Genomic DNA, 13,122 nt, shown 5'->3' on the forward strand with positions numbered 1-13,122 from the left:
AGTGGATAGGGAGGGGGAGAAGATCTGGAAGGAGTTGGGGCAGGGGCAGAATATAATCAAATATCTTTAAATTAAAAAATTAAATAATAAATATAATAAGAAAGTTATAGAATAAAATATTATATGTGTGAGTCATGGGAGAAATTTTAAAGCACGGAAACAGAATTGGCCAAAAGAAAGTGGAAGTGAGACTAGGAAGAAGTGGGGATAGGGAAAGTGGATCCTAACAATTTGTTAAGAGGAAGATTCTCTGGTGAACTACTGCACAGAGGGGGATAGGGGTGTACTGTGTATCCAAAAAAGCAACAAGAAAACCTGTAGAATTGTTCATCATAGAGAAACACCAAATATCTGAAGAGATGGATGTGTTTGAATTGGTTTAAAATGTACAAGATGTATGCATGTATGGACTCATCAGATGGTATACCATAAGTGTGTCCAATCATCATGTTTATGTGTCATTTAAAAATAAATTAACAAACCAAGATAAAAATAAAAGGTAAAAGGATCAGTGATCACACAGAGGACTCAAATGGACAGATGAAATAAGAAGTCAATTTCAGGTTTAGATGAGAAAGTTAACAATATGGATGAAATGGCCAAATCTTTAGAGGAAACATCTAGTAATATGAAGTTATGACTAAACAAAGAAATTGAGCCCAGAATAGAAACAAATAGAGATACTGCAAATAAAAGAGTCAATCAGTTCAATAAAAAGCACAGCAGTAAGCATCAGAAGTAGACAATGGCAAGGAAATGAATGAATTTGGAGGATAAAAGAGAGGGCAAGTTGAGAGCATATTGAATTCATACACCCTGGCATATGTATACTATTCCATATCTGTATCTATAACCTCCGAACTGGTTGAGGGTGTTAATAAAAGCAACAGATCCTGGTGGCTTGCTGGGCATCCAATCTAGCTATAATGTTGAGCTTCATGTTCAGTGAGAGACCCTGCCTCCATCTCCACAAATAAAGTGGAGAGTAATAGTTGAAATATTTCAACGGTGATATCTGGCATTCAAGAGTGCATGCACAGCCAAGTGCACCCCCCATGAACACAAATGCATATAAACACACATGTCTCTCTGTGTGTGCATGTATACATACATATATAACATACAAACAGAGGAGAAGGGGGAGAATAATGAGATAAGCATGACCCAAGTTCAAGAACTTAAATATATTCAAGAGACAAAACCCTAGGAACCCATGGTGCAGAAAAATGAGTACAGAAAGTCTAACAGCATAGACAATGAGGCTGTAGTAGTTTTCTTAACCTAGTGAAAGAAACAAATTTCTAAATCCAAATACAAGAGATGTTTATGTCCTAGAAAACAGGTTAATTATGCATGGATGGTTTGGCTTTTGAAAGTTAGGCTAGTTCCACATAACAGACATGCACTTCAAGACATACATGTTAATTGATAGGCAACATGTAGTTTACCCACAGGGTGGAATATTATTTCATCATAGAGAGATGGAAAAATGTGGGTAACTCTCCAAAACATCAGTATGAATAAAAGAAGCCAGGCACAAACTGTCACATGGTGTATGATTCCGCTGATGGGGAACATCTACAACTGTCAGATTTATAACAAAAGGAAGCTTTGTGGCTGTCAAGATCTGGGAGAAAAAGAAGGTGGGCGATTACTGCTCAGTGGGTACAGAACCTTCTTCTGTGGTGCTAAAAATGGTTTGGAACTTGGTGGAGGGCATTGTTCAGTATTCTGATTGTATTAAAAGCCACCGACTCATTTAAACTCACTGTGCTTAACTGTATTTCATGTGAGTTTCAGCTCCAAAGTTTCAAGCTGTACATTTTATTTCCATCAAAAAATTTAAAACATGTGAGGAGAAGCTTTAGGTACCATGAGAGTTTAGTTAACTTGCCTCAAACTAGAGGAACTTGATTTGAGCATTTTCAGGATAATTTCATTGAGGATGGAAAATTCACAGTGTGGGCACCTCAAGAACTGAGGTCTCTCAGTGAATAAAAATGTAAATCAGGTGTAGGTCTGTGAAGCACCAGGATTCACCCCTTTGTGTCCTATTGAGAGCTGTTGGCAACAAAAGTCCATGAGAGTATACAACTATAGTTCAGAAGGTCAACCTATCAGAACTAAGGGTTGTGTCAGAAGAAACCATCTCTCAAGGCATCATGGAATTACTGCCTTTTGAATGAACTGGTTATCTTCTGTTGTAAACTTCTTGTACAATAACAGCTATGATTCTCCCCATTTACTATGCATTTCCAGGTTATGTGTACATGTAATCTCATGATTGCATCTCAATCTTGGACACAACTTTCCCTATACATTTGCGGTAATTGGATAACTGTCCCCAGCTGTGTTTATTTTTCAACAAATCTGGCCAAGGTCATTCTCCAGACAAAAGTATTTCAACAAAGATAACTTTTTTCAAGGACAAATGCAGAGAAATAAACATTAGCTCATTTCACCCACAGATAGGGAAAAAAAAACACTAGCAATTAAATCCTCAACTCTTTACTTTCACTCTGAGTTATTTACACAAGACCCTAATTTAAGAGATTTACTGCTCACATTCCTGGGATGATACTTTAGCCACTTGATAGTAACTGAGTTAAGGCAGTTACTTCCCACTGACCCAAGGAGACTGCTGTCAAGGCCAGATAGGTGATAAGTGCCAAGCGTCTTTCTTGTGCAAATTAAGTTTTACTTCCTCCTCAGCCAGGTGCTATTCCTAGATTCCCTAATTGATCTTGGCCTTTAGTTGACCCTACCAGAGAGCTCTCCTTTAGTCACTCCCCTTTTGGATTGTAATTAGAAGCTGACATTTATTGCTTGATGTGTGGATCCTTATCACCTCTCTCTGTGACACTGAAAACTTCAAGCCTCAACTGCTTTGTCAAAGAATTACTGTTTGTTTATATATACTGGTTCCCTCACAGCCTGGGGAGAATGGATTTAGAAGAACAAAGATGAGGATGAAGATGGAAAGAGCTAGGTAGAGATGAGAGAACAGCAGGAGGGACTGAGAAGAACTAAGTATGAGAACAGAAAAGAAACTGTGTAGATATAATTGACTTAGAAGAACAAAGTGAATGGACTAAAGAACTCAATGTGCCTAGCTTCATTTGATATCCCCCAGATAAGAATCCTTAGCTGCTTGTAGCATCTATTCTGGATCCTGATGGAAATCTCCTCAAGGCAGGCACTTGGGGAGAATTTGGTAGTCTCCTGATGGCAGACACACTGTAACGAGCCACCCCAAGACATTCCCCTGGGTCACAACCCCACCGTGTGAGAATGAGTTGATCATCAATGTACTTTGCTCTTTGCATCCACCCCAGGAAAACTAGACATCGGTGTAGACATGAAAGCAGACATTTATTATCACAATGCTCCATAACAATAAAAGAAGAATTGTATCTAGAGAGACATCTGATGGATCTGTAACTTCTGTCTCTTCAAAAACACACAAGTTTACCTAAAAACTGAGGTGAAAAAAAAAACACGTTAGAATGAATATCTCAGTCTCCCCTACTGTCCCAAAATCAATATCACATGTGTCTCTTTCCCTCAAAAATAGTACTTTTTTTCTCTCTCAGATGAGAGATCAGAATAGAATGAGCTCATAGGGCAGAAGATATGGCCTAAGAAAAGTGCATGATTCCTGATTGTAAAAACTGAACATACATTTTTTAAATATAATAATATAACTTATACAGTCCACTGTTTGAAAGACATTTAATTCATTGACCACTGTCATTCATTGATTCCTGTCAATGTTCAGGAAGTTTGTTTTAATCAGAAATCTCATATGTGGATGATGGATAATCTCCAACCACTTAAATTTTGATACTAATGCACACAAGAAAATGGGGGATATTGATGCGTTCATGGGAAGACCCCCCACAATGCATTTTAAATGATGATCAAGCCATGATGACAGAAGGGAAAGCAGATTTGGTTATATTTTAAAGACTTTAAAATTGTGTATCTGTGTAGATGTGTGGGGAGATACAAGCAGCTGTGGAAGGGAGTTCCAGGGGAGGAGAACATAAGAAATGCTGATGTCCCTGTGTAAGCCCAAGGTTCCAAATAGCCAGCTCATGCACCAAGGACAGGTCCCAGTCCCACAGCCTGGGAGCCTCTCAAACAGATCAAGCTATTCAATTGTCTCACTTATCCAGAGGGCCTGATCCAGCTGGGGGCTCCACAGCCGTTGGTTCAAAATTCATGTGTTTCCATTCGATTGGCTATTTGTCCCTGTGTTTTTTTGCAATCTTGGATTCAACAATTCACGCTCTTGCAGTCCTTCCTCCTTCTCGACAGTTGGACACCTGGAGCTCTACCTGGGGCCTGGCCGAGGATCTCTGCATCCACTTCCATCAGTTATTGGATTAGAGTTTCAAGACGACTGCTAGGGTGTTTAGTCATCTGATCACCAGACTAGGTCAGTTCAGGCCCTCCCTCAACCACTGCCAGCAGTCTACAGAGGATATATCATTGTGGATTTCTGGGGACCTCTCGAGCACTCTGCCTATTCCTGTTCTCATGTGGTCTCATTTATCATGGTCTGTTATTCCTCATTCTCCCTTTCTGTTCTTGATCCAGCTGGGATCTCCTGCTCCCCTATGCTTTCTTTCCCTCAAATCTTGCCCTTCATTACTCCCACTGTCGTCCAGGTTGTTCATGTAGATCTGGACAGTGAGACATGTCTGCCCCTGGCAGCACCAATTTACTTCAGAGAAGAGGATGGGCATCGAAGACACTTCATATGGAGTTTATCTTCACCTTGACAAAAATAGCCATTTGGGCAAGAAACTGTTCTTGCCTGGACTGCTTGATCGACTGGACATACAGGACTCATAGGAAGGTGACCATTAAACTTTGCTTGACAAAATGGTCCTTCAGGTTCCTGCTTTGCAGAGGAAACTGCCAGACATTCTATAGGACACTGAGAGACTCCAGTGACCCGTCCTGCAGGCCAGGTTATTAGGTAGGACCCGAGGAGGCACCTCCTGAAAGACCAATGGGGGTGAGAGAGAAAGGAGACCAGGCACATAAAGAAAGACAGAGTCAGTCTGAGTAGCGTCAAGGTCTCGTTTATTGCAAAGGGAAGCAAGCTTATATACTGGTGGATATGAGGGGAAGGGAAGGAGATGGAAAATTTTTAGAGAAGGGTCAGGGTGAGGTCTCTTTGGTCCAATGCTTGAGCAACCGACCAACCAAACATATTCCAGGAACTTAATCTAAAAGTACATTTTGTGGTTTTTCCAGGAATGGTTGTTTTGTAAGTCAAGGGTGTAGTTATGCCAGATCATCCAAGCAAGAATGGTCAAGGTGCAGTCATCCAATTTTAGGTTCCCAACACTCCAGCCCTGTGGGCTGAAGACAGATGCCCCAACTTTACAAAGGAACATTAGGTGACTATCCAGGCTACTAGCTGTCTCTGTCTACCCTGCAAGATGCCCGAAAGTTGCTTGCATCCTTCTCTCGGTTCTCAGGTAATATTATATCCTTCTGAGGTCTTTGATGTAGTTGAAGCTAGATAGTTACAGTTTTCCTTAGTTATGATAAAAGATAAGTTAGATATAAAAACCTTAGACTCACAAATATAAGATAGATAGGATATCTTCCTTAATATTGTAACTATAATTCTTGCTTGATAATTGTTTTGTTATATGTAATTGTACTATGTAAAAGTTAAAACCTTCCTTTAAAAAAAAAAAAGAAAAGAAAAGAGGAAGTGTGGGGAAAACCCCATAGCAAAATGTAAACCAAAGTAAACCCTTCCCTCCTTTGTTGAGTTTTCTTTCCTTGGGTATTTTGTCACAGCAACAACAAAAGCAACACATGATTTTAATCATCAGAAAAACACGTAAATGGACACCAGCATGTCAGATTTGCCAATGACACTTGTCCTTTTGTGTCTGTGTTTGTGCTACCAAGCCAAGCTGAGTATTTTTGACCAGCACCACATAAACCCACTGTACTCAACAGGAGTCACTTCACAGGAAATGTCTGCTGCCCCCTAACTAAGTCATAGCCAGGAGATCTAGATCTCAGACTTCTCACCCATCAGCCTAATGCTTTGTCCCTTTCACAGCTAATAGGACATTGATCCACTTCTCCCCTCATCTTACTTGTGAGGAGAACATTGCTTCCATTTTTTATCTTTGTTGTAATTATCAGTCAATGAACACCAACTCCGATTCAAAATGTAGCCTTCCTTGGTGCATTCATAAATGGACTTTTTTCTGAATTGGAAAGGGAAGATACACATTGGAGGATCTGCAGAGGAAGATGGATAAAGGATGCACTAAGAGCACTGTCCTCAAATTAATCCCTGTGGAGAAAATAGTCAACTATTTTTTTTTTGATTGTTTTCACGTTCTGAAAATTATGCAGAGAAGATAATATCTGAATTCAATTCTTTCTGAAATCCAAAACCTTTTTCCTTTTGGGTCCTGTCGTCTGATATATACCCCTGTAGGACTCTCACCCAGTGCTGTGCAGTAGCGCCATCTTCCTCGGAAGCGAAAGTCAAGGGAACACCAATCAAAGTCACTGTGGGTGGAGATACAATTGAAGTGTAATTCATCACCGTAGATGAATGGAAAGACACAGTTAGCAACAGAAATTTCTGGAAAAGAGAATGATTTGAGAATACAAAATAAGCTCATATTGGAAACTGACTTTCAAATTGTTTTGTTCTTGAGGTTGGTCTCATTCTGTAACCTGGCTAGATTTCAAACTCACTTTATAGCCAATGCTGGTTATAGCTTATGTTAGTCTCTGTCTCAGCTTTCTAAGTGTTGGGATTGCAAGCTTGAGCTATCATGCATGACTCAGACTTGACTTTGGAATGTCTATTTTGGAGACAGGATAACATCACCCCCACATACACCTGAAGCTGGTGTCTCTTCCTGCCTTTCATGCCTGTGACACAAAATATTTGCAAAATCTTCAAGGAAGCCTCATTTTGGTCCAGAGATGGTTTCTGGTTGGAGATGATGGCTTCCTCAAGAACAGTCCTTTAGCAGTGAGGGATCTTATTTGTCAGAGTTCACACTCTGGTGAGAGTTCTCACCATCTGTGTTGACCAGTTTTTGTCAGCTTGGCAAAACTAGAGTCACCTGTGAAGAGGGAATCTCCATCAAGGATTTTCCTCTGTCAGATTGGCCTGGCATATCTGTAGGGCATTTTCTTTACTAATGATTGATGTAGAAGGGCCTATTCCTTTGTGGACAATGTCATCCCTGGGAAAGTGATCCTGTTTTGTATAAGAAAGCAAGATAAACAAGTAATGCAGAACAAGTGACTTGGCAAAATTCCTCTGTGTTACTGTCCTCTGCCCCTGCTTGTGCTCTTGCTCCAGTTTTCCTCAATGATGGATTAGGACTGCTAAATGTTAGCTAAATAATCCCTCTCTTCTCAAGTTGATTTTTCTGTTTTATCACAGCAACCAAAAGTAATTAGAAGAGAAATTGGTACAGGAGTGAGGTATTCCTTAAAATGGACTTGACTGTGTTATTCTTTTGTCCTGTTTAGTCAACACCTTTTAACATATATTAGAAAATACATAATTATCACATCAAAACCATGGATTCAATGACATAAATGCTTAGGATGAAACAAAACAGGAAGTTAGACCTCAGATCACTTCAAGAAAGATACTGAGTAAATAGTCCTGGGAGGCAATTTAGAGATCTGTTAGAAACAAGTATAGAAACAAGAAATAACTAATGACCTTTCTAGTTCCATTTCTAGGAATTAACATAAGGCAAACTTTCTGCAGAGAGTTGAACTTCCACACAGTGTGGGGATGCTCCATGTAGTATTTTCTTTTAAAATTTATTCTTCTCTCATACATTGCATGCCAACCACAGTTTCCCGTCCCTGTTGATTTTTGGGAAGACTGTGAAGGAGCTATGGAGCTTTGGACTGGAAGCAGCATTCTTTCATCATTACTGCCTCTGTTCCTGTTGAGTTCCTTCCCTGACTTCCTTCAATGATGGACTGTGATTGTTAAGTGTAAGCCAAATAAACGCTTTCTTTCCCAAGCTGGTTTAGGTCAGTGTTTTATCATAGCAACAGACAGTAACTAGGACATTATCTGTTTTTCTTCTGTTCTGCAAAAAATGTATTTCCTGTTTTGCCAAAGTGATTTCTAACATCTCTCCAAGATCCCACTGCCATTCACATATTTCTTCTCCTTCTTTTCCTTCTCCTTCTTCCTCTCCTTCTTCTTCTCCCCCTTCTTCTCTTTCTTTTTCTTCTTCTCCCTCCTCTTCCTCCTCTTCCTCAGCATTTTCTTTGCCCTGTCTGTAGCAGTAGTATAGCTGTGACCTCTCCCAATGTATTGCTCCATGACAAAGGGCTCACTTTTTTATTATTATTATATTTGTGTTTTAATTTTACACATCAGCCATGGGTTCCCCTATCCTCCCCCCTCCCGCACCCACCCCCACCTTCCCCCCAGCCCCTCCCCTCCATTCCCATCTCCTCCAGGGCCAAGACTCCCCTTGGGATTCACTTAAACCTGGTGGATCCAGTACAGGCAGGTCCAGTCCCCTCCTTCCAGGCTGAGCAAAGTGTCAAAGGGCTCACTTTTAACCACTAACCCAACACCACTGATTAACTACTTGCCCTCTTTTGTTCTTAGAATAAGAAATAGCTTCAAGTGGCTTATGTTCTGACCACTAAAAATTCATGTTTGTAATAAGATGATTATGTTAATTACCTCAATTTAACCTCCCATTGTGCGAATCCACATCTAAATATTATGTTCAACTTCCTATATATATTATTATTTGTCAATGAAAAAGGAAAGAACAAAGTGCAGAACCTTACATTGTCTTATTTCAGTCCCAATGGAGAAAGGAGTATCTTTCTTGAGTGAAAGGAGTTGATTACTTAACTGGATCTTCAATATCTAATCTGTCTGCTATGACCCAGGGGAGCCACTCATATCAGAACAATAATATAAGAAAAATCTACATGACAGAAAAGTGCAAGAACTTTTAAAAAAAATCTAATGCTTTCTAAGAGGTGGAGGCTGGCATTTGAGATTCTGCCCAGTAGAGTTGGTTGCTTTACCTTGTTTTGGAGGATATAAATGAGAGATCAACTCTGAAAGACAGAAGGAAAGGGCAATGTATAAGCCATTTTCTAAAACACTGCATGCCCAGAATAACTATGAAATGCCCATCAACATTCTTCAATGTCACATCAAGTTGGAGCTGCATATCTACCCAGGGAATGTCACATCAATCTATGAAAATCCAGGAGCTCCCACTCAACAGATTGAGCTCTTATTCTTCCAAATGACTTCCTTGGTGTAGGTTAGAGTCATCCACAATAATTAAGTACAATTCAGATTCTAACCACTTATTGTTCAACAGCTTTCAACTCAGAAAATATTCTCTGAAGAACAATGACATTTATTGGGGATTAGCAGAACATTGCAGTGGGATTATTGGTGTCATAGTAAAGGTTAGCCACATGTAAGGGATGGGGCGGGGTGTGGTGGGGTGGGGAGGGCAAGGGGGAAAAAGTGAAGGCAAAAGTAAGGAGCAGTTTCAGGTAAATTTGGATTGGGATTGTCCTCAATCATTCATGATCAGGGTGGTGCCACCTCAAAATTCAAAAGACATCTGTGGGAAAATGTAATTGACAGAGCCTTTCTGTATAAGTATGTATAAATCCTGTAGGTACAGATCTGGTACTGAAATGATTTCATTTGCACAAAAATGGATCAAGTAATCTTATACTCCAAAAACAAATACTGATTTTTCTTTCATGTATGGAGCACACACACACACACACACACACACACACACACACACACACACATCTATATATTATATTGGTCACATTGGATCCACAATTGTGAAACAGAGAAAGATGGATGTTTGTGCTTAACTGTCTTTCTCATTTTATGCAGTCCATAACTCAAGCCAATAAATTGGTGCCATCTACTTTAAGGGTGTGTCCTATTTCAAATAGTCTCATCAAGAAAAATTTTCACAAGCCTGCCTAGAGACTAATATAATCTAGATAATTCCTCACAGATACACCCATAGTCTTGTCTCTTATGTGACTCTAGATACTGTCAAGTTGACCAGTATAATTAATCACCATGTAGATTATATATGACATGAAATTAGAAAGGAGTCTATTGAGGGGAGGAAGGAGATCTACAGAAGAGGGCAGAGGGACATTGGAGGCTAGTGATGAAAAAGGGATCAGTAAAAGCAAAGGATGCATGAAACTCCATAGTGAGACTACAGGGAAAATGATACTCTATAGGGAGTGTGTAGATATTCGTCATATTATATAACTAACTTTATACCTCATAATACTTACACATTAAAAGTGTACAATAAGTTTAAATGCCTTATAACTCATATCTTATACAAATTCTTATTAGAGAAACTTTATAGTGAATTAAAACCATTATTTTGTAAACTAATTATAAAACTAATAAAAAGAATACAGGTAACCAGCCTATTTCCCCACTGAATGTGAATAATAACCTCAGATAACTTACTCAGACTATGATACAGCAAGACATTTTAAAGAGCACTTGAGAATGTTGGGGAAGCAAGCACAGAAAGACACAATAAAATCATGTGACCATTTTCATCAAAATGAAAGAATGTTACTTCTCAACTGAGTATAATTTATTTTGTACTACTTTCTTTTCCCCTATACAAAATTTATTGATATGTAGTCATATGATTGGCCTCTTTACTGACAGCATTCTAACCTGGATTATTCTTACTTCCTTTAAACCTTTGGTACCAATAGGATTCTAAATCTTATCTAAGAGCTGAATATGTCTCAGTTGGTTGAGTGCTTGTATAGCATGCACAAAGCCCTTGCTTTCATTCCAGCGACACATAAACTGAGTAGGTATGATAGCAGTTGTCTGTAATCTCAGCACTCAGGAAGTAGAAGTTGGAAAATCAGGAGTTTAAGGCTATCCTCATTTATTTATAATGAATATGAAATCTACTTGGATTGCATAAGACTTCTTTAAAACACACTAGTACTACAACAAAACACTCTAACTCTTCATTAGGTACAGAGTACCCCCATGCTCTGTATATTTCAAGCAGTCATGCGTGAGAAGCTCAACTTTCTCTAGGGCTCTGCTGGCCACTCTAAAGAACTCCTCTATCCCTTCTGATTAACCCTCACAACTTCACTGTAAATTGAGACCCCTTGTTCTACATTGCATTTACTTGTCTCCTGAGGTGATGCCATTAATATGCTTCAAGTTTCAAGTGGCTTATAAAATGAATCAACATGAAATTTCTTACCACCAAACCTGATCCCAGTCACCCTGATATCTGCCCCACAGGCAACCCATGTCATGTATGTTTGAAACTTACAGACACTTTCAGTGAACACTCAGCTAAGAAGGCATTAATACATTATTATAATGCAAAGGATAGCTGAGACCATACACTGTTTGAGACGTTGCTTCTTTAACAACAGACTTCGCAGAAATTTCTAAATCCATCCATTGTAATCTTCCTCTCTCATGAAAATTTTTATTGACGTATGAGCACTGAGACCAAGGCTCCTTCTGGGCTCACTCAATACAGGAAGGGAAGAACAAGAGTTGAATCCATGGCTCTTTGCTCTCCATTTGCTAGACTGAAAAGCTATCATGGTTAGTTGGTCTCCAACATTTCTCAATTCTCACTTGCTTTGGACTCTCTACTTTCAATTCTCGCCCCCTCTTTTCCACCTCACCTGCATTCAGTCCGAACATGCAGACAGCTAGCAACACCCAGCCCACAAGATGTCTCATCACTGCCTGTAGATGGCACACACAGGAGCAAACCTTGCCTCTGTCTTTATACTCTCACTTTCTGCTCCTCCTACTCTGTCTGCTCACACACTTCCTCCACAGTGAATACCCTTTGTCCTAAATGGCACAGAGTGATTCAGCATCTGTCTTTAGAATGATGCATGGTGTCATTCTAAAAGTGTTGTCTTTCTGGGGGAAGTTGGCTTTGTTAAAAGCTTTCGGTTTGTTATCTTTAATCTCTATCCTTTTCTCTTTGACACATGGATAATAAAGTGATACCCATATATTCATTTGAAATGATTGACTTTGTGCAATTACAGAACAATTCATTGCATGTGTATAGAAAACCAGGAGCTAGCAACCCAGAAGACAAAACTTATTTTCTTGTTTAATCTTTGCCATCCAAGTGACTCTGAAAAGTTATTTTTGCATTTGGAGCCTAATTTGGGAGAGAAATGGGTACTGTTTGAAGTTAATTATTTTCCATCATAGCACAGTGTTGAATTAGAACTATCACAAACCAATATGTATATATGTATACATTTCTGGGAATGAAAGTTCCTTTCCCATACCTCTTATTCATAGAGTGATATTTGTGGCTGTGAGTTAGCTCATCCTTGAATTATTTGTAAGCCTCTTCCCTGCTTTGTTGAAGAACATTCTTATAATCTTCTTTACTGTGGTCATAACTTTTCCAAGTGACAAGGCAGATACATTCCTGAATATTCATGAAGATACTGAAGTTATGATAAAAGTGTACTAGCAAGTGAGGAGTGGTCTAAAGATTTGCTTTATAATATATGCTAAAGGACATTTTGATCAGAGGCCAGAACATCTCACCCTCTGGAAAGACTGTGACAAATATCAGAAAGAACCCATTATTCCTTTCTTGCTCAACTGGATAGCTATTATGTCCCGAGGCTCTTACCACTTGCACTAGAGGTAATGTTTTTCCATTGTCACAGAACCAAGGCTAGTACTTTACCAATGGTACTAGGTAGATTGAAGCAAGCTTGAAAGAAAAATTTTACTTAAGGTTAAAAAAACCCTATAGAGTCAGAGAGGCAACTGCCCCTGGGTCCCACCACTGGGCACCAGCCATCCAGGGAAGACCTGCCCAACTTGGCCACAGTTTCCAGCCATTCGGCAGGCCCTGTGGGAAGGCTCCCCTTTTCCAAGACTGCAGGCAGACCCTGCAGTCTCCACACCCTGACCCCACACCCATTTGCCCGAGACCCCAGCCACTTCCTGAGACTCAGAGACCAGTCCCCAACTTCCATCCTGCCCTGGCACTCCCATCTGGAAAA

The 13,122-nt window shown here is 39.6% G+C and overlaps 1 protein-coding gene across 1 annotated transcript; it reads right to left on the reverse strand.

Moving 5' to 3' along the window:
* Nucleotides 1–6,130: 6,130 nt before the first annotated feature.
* Nucleotides 6,131–11,815, reverse strand: LOC118571403 (binder of sperm protein homolog 2-like). Its single transcript, XM_036170389.1, has 4 exons — nt 11,758–11,815; nt 9,091–9,123; nt 6,494–6,634; nt 6,131–6,282 (listed from the first exon to the last, which is right to left on the reverse strand). Exons 1-4 carry the CDS (start codon nt 11,813–11,815, stop codon nt 6,131–6,133), a joined length of 384 nt encoding a protein of 127 aa, XP_036026282.1.
* Between the last annotated feature and the right edge of the window lie 1,307 nt (nt 11,816–13,122).

Source organism: Onychomys torridus, chromosome 1 (assembly GCF_903995425.1).
Source record: "Onychomys torridus chromosome 1, mOncTor1.1, whole genome shotgun sequence".
Lineage (NCBI taxonomy): Eukaryota > Metazoa > Chordata > Mammalia > Rodentia > Cricetidae > Onychomys > Onychomys torridus.

Bases quoted from the DNA above. Each gene is read 5' to 3' on its own strand.
- LOC118571403 (XM_036170389.1), bottom strand. From the start codon at position 11,815: ATGAGACATCTTGTGGGCTGGGTGTTGCTAGCTGTCTGCATGTTCGGA. The intron at 9,124-11,757 runs GTGAGGTGGAAA...TCTGTCTTTCAG, and splicing joins CATGTTCGGACTGAATGCAG to AGTTGATCTCTCATTTATAT. The intron at 6,635-9,090 runs GTAAAGCAACCA...TCTCTTTTCCAG, and splicing joins TTTATATCCTCCAAAACAAG to AAATTTCTGTTGCTAACTGT.